The sequence below is a fragment of the Apus apus genome, chromosome 2, assembly GCF_020740795.1.
Source record: "Apus apus isolate bApuApu2 chromosome 2, bApuApu2.pri.cur, whole genome shotgun sequence".
Lineage (NCBI taxonomy): Eukaryota > Metazoa > Chordata > Aves > Apodiformes > Apodidae > Apus > Apus apus.
The window spans coordinates 132,815,086-132,818,688 of record NC_067283.1 but is presented as its reverse complement, the minus strand read 5'-3'; the positions used below and the strand labels follow the sequence as shown (position 1 = coordinate 132,818,688).

The following is a 3,603-nucleotide window of genomic DNA, read 5'->3' as shown; positions in this document are numbered from 1 at the left end:
CCTCTGCGGCCCGACCCCGCACCTCCCCTCCGCCGGCCGCCCGCCCCGCCCCCTCACACCCCTCCTGCCAATCACCCGCGCCCCGCCTCCGAGACCCGAGGTGCGGGGTTTGAAAGCGGGCCGGTCCACGCGGCGCGCAGACGGGGGTGGAGAAGGAGCGGGGCGGCCGGTGGGCGCGGGGCGGGCTCGCCCGGCTCCGCGGTTTCCTGGCGCGGGAGCCGCTCCCGCACCGTCGGGTGAATCTCTTCCCCCGCCGCGCAGGGTGCCGGCGGCGGGCGCGGCCGGCGTGCGGTAGGTGGCGGAGCCTTCACCCCCCGCCCCGCGCAGTGGGAGGCGCCCGCCATCCCGCGTCACCCATTGTTTACAAACCAACCCCAGCGGGCCGAGCTCCAGCTTCAACCGCAGCCGCCGGAGCCGCGTGTGCTGGCGTGCGGGCGGCGGCCGCGGTCCCGCTGCGGCCCGGCACGGCCCGGCAGGGCGCGGCGCCGGCCGAGATGCCGTGCCGCCCGGGCGAGCGCTTCCTGCTGCTGGAGCGCTCGGTGGCCGTGGGGCAGGCGGGCTCCAAGGAGGTGGACGCGCTGGTGGCCAAGCTGGGCGAGGTGCTGCAGCTGAGCGCCCAGCGGGCGCCGCCGCCGCCCCGCGCCCCCAAGCACCTGGGGCCGGGCAGCGCCCGCGACCGCGCAGCCCCCTACTCGCCCCGCTGCAGCGGCGGGGCCCTGCTGGTGCCGCGGGGGCCGGCACCGGCACAGGGCCACCAGCAGCACGCCGATCCCCCGCGGCCGGACCGGAGCGGCCACCAGCGGGTGACCAAGCAGTTGTGCGGCCGCGGCTGGTTGCGGAGCGCCGCTCGTCGGAGGAAGCAACCGCCACCGGGGCTGGGCGACGGGCCGGCGGAGGAGGAGGACCCCCACCGGCTCCTGCAGCAGCTCATTCTCTCCGGCAACCTCATCAAAGAAGCCGTCCGGCGGCTGCAGCTGGCGGCGGCGGCGGCGGCAGCAGCGGCGGCGGCCTCCACGGCTTCCAGCGGCAGCGCCTCGGCGGGGAGCAGCGGCGCGGACGGCGAGGCGGCCGAAGCGGCCGCGGTGCAGCCCCTGCAGTAGCCGGCGGGGACGAGCGGAGGCGGCGGCCGGGGCAGAGGAGCGCGGCCGAGACCGCTCAGCGGCGGCGGGGGGCCCCGTCGGGCTGACGGCGGGAGCGCGGCGCTGGCTCCGCCGCGATGTAAGTTTCCCCCCGCGGCGGGGCGGCCGCGGCTCCCCCCGTCCCCCCGCTGCCGGGCGGGGAAGGGCCGGGCGCGGAGGGGTCGGGTGGGGTGGGGCGGGTGCGGGGTGTGCCCCCTCCCCACCCCCCCTCCAAGGTCACCCCCGGCGCGGCGCCGAGCCCTGCCGCTCCAGCCGGCCGGGGCCGCGCACGCCGCCCGCCCGAGCTGCTGTTGTGATCCCCCCCTTAGCCGGGAGCGGCTCCTCCTCCTCCGCCCCCCGCAGGGGCTGCCCGGCCGGGGCCGCCAAACACCCCCCCGGCCGCCGAGGGGCTGCTCCGCCGCCGGGCTTCGTCTCCCAGGAGCCATTTGCAATAATCCTCGCTGACCCCGGCGGGAGGTGTTTCCTTTCTCCTCCCGGGCTCGTTTGGCTTTTTTTTTTGTTGTTGTTGTTGTTTGGGTTTTTTTAATTATTACGTTAACGTTTATTATTATTATTTTCCCGTCGTGACTGTATGAAGCAGTTTTTTAAAATGTGAATATCAAAGCTGGAAGGCAGCTGGGCTTAAAATTGTAAAGCCTGATGAGTGAATGGAGCCTGAGACGCATTGTTCACATAAGGTAGCCGAAGCAAGTTTTTTCTACCAAGAAAAAAAAAAAAAGGAAAAAAAAATTTAACCCGAGTCCACCCTTCCTTGACAAACTCAATGGCTCGAATACAAGATCCAGCTGTTGATTTTAAATATGTGCACTTCGTACCGGAGTGTTTAAAATGTGTTCCTGGTTTACAGGACTTACTGTCTTAATTAGCCTGTCTGTATTGAATAAACGTGGTCTTGTTTTTATTTTTGGGTCCGTGTCTCATTGTTAAGGGGAAGTGGATTTTGCTTCGTGTGAACAAAACTCTGGCGATGATGCTCCGCTAGGCACGTTCCCCTTGATCTTCCTTCGGTTGGGAGATCTCCATTTTGCGGACACACACACACACACAAAATCCCGACAACAATCCGCAGAGCCTGATGCAGTGGGACACTGGTTATTAATGCACAGAGATGCAACTGAGCCCCTTTGTTTGCCAGCAGCGTTCATTCGTGAGCTGTGAGACGCCCCTTTGAGCAGCTGATCAATGTGGCTGTTGGAATTTCGAAGTCAAATCGTCCTGAAACCAAAATTACGTGTCTTGTATAGGGGGAAGGAACAGAGCGTGTGTTTGTTACTTGTTGGGGTTTGTTTGTTTTGGTGATTTTTTTTATCCAGGGGGGAAAAAAAAAACTAGAAAAAGAGGTGAGAGGCAGCAATTAATATATATATATATATTTAAAACATAGAATTTGATGCTGGTAATGATCTAAGTTCCAATCCCTATTCTGAATAGCTTCCTTGGTAAAATCCTCTGTTAGCTTTTTAGGAGTCGGAGAAAGAGCAAAATCAGAACTGAACAGATCAGACAGACTGGAGCATAACAATCTCCCAACCCCCACTCAATTTGAGGTAAAAGCTTCTCCTTTGAAGAAGGTAGCAATCCCACATGAAAGAAAATGGGAGATGTTTGCCTTTGTCCAAGAGAGTGATTTGAGCAGCTACGTTTACTTGTGTAATTAGTTCTTTCAAGAATATATTAAATGAACAAAATATTTTAGATTTCTTTCTCTGCTACCCGCTACTGATCTAAACTGATGCTGAAGGTTTTTATAATGTCTGTCTGGATTCTGCATGCCCTAGGAACAGTATGTGGTGATATTACTAGCTTTATCGTGATTAATTTTGTAAGCAGAATGTAGTTTTTCCATATCAAAGCCTGTAAAATGCAAAGGAAGAAGTTAAATGCATTCTAGAACCTCCTTAATTACTAACATCTGAAGTCCTTTTTCTCATAACTTGCACTGCTTTTGAGGCATTTTGTACGACTTGGAAAGGATTCGGATCTGCCATTAGTTCTTATCCTCTAATACCATAATGTAGTATGTAGGTTGTCCTTACTTCAAAGGATTTTTTTATTTGAAGTTTTCTTGTTTCTTTCTTAATCCGGAAAGAAAGTTCCACAAAAAGGAGAAAGAAATATTAGCTCTAAATATAACCACTAGCCACCAACTGAAAAACTAGTTGTTCTTGTGTTTGCCCTTTGGATGCTCAGGCAGATAGGTATTTGCTGTGCCAATGCTGAATTTGAGCCCCAGGATGAGTAATTCATCTTTCCTAAAAGAGCTGGAGGAAACACCTAAAAACTGAGCATAGCCAATGGAGCCTGAGTTGTTACACAGCTATGGTTCAAAGTATATGTGTGGCTGTCAGCTGAAATTCTGAAAGTGGTTAAGTTAAATTTTTCTATAATTATGCGTCAGATCTGCATCCCCCTTCCCCTCCCCTTCTCCCCAAATCCTGGTCTCTGTATACTAATGAGAACAGCT

At 57.0% G+C, this 3,603-nt stretch overlaps 1 protein-coding gene across 1 annotated transcript; it reads left to right on the top strand.

The window, feature by feature from the left end:
- Positions 1 to 381: 381 nt before the first annotated feature.
- Positions 382 to 2,040, top strand: LOC127380979 (GSK-3-binding protein-like). The gene has a single exon (XM_051610683.1). The coding sequence runs from the start codon at positions 495 to 497 to the stop codon at positions 1,098 to 1,100; it is 606 nt and encodes a 201-aa protein (XP_051466643.1). The 5' UTR covers positions 382 to 494; the 3' UTR covers positions 1,101 to 2,040.
- Positions 2,041 to 3,603: the final 1,563 nt, after the last annotated feature.

What these genes read in the sequence shown, in the direction of transcription:
- LOC127380979 (XM_051610683.1), top strand. Translation starts at nt 495, where the DNA reads ATGCCGTGCCGCCCGGGCGAGCGCTTCCTGCTGCTGGAGCGCTCGGTG.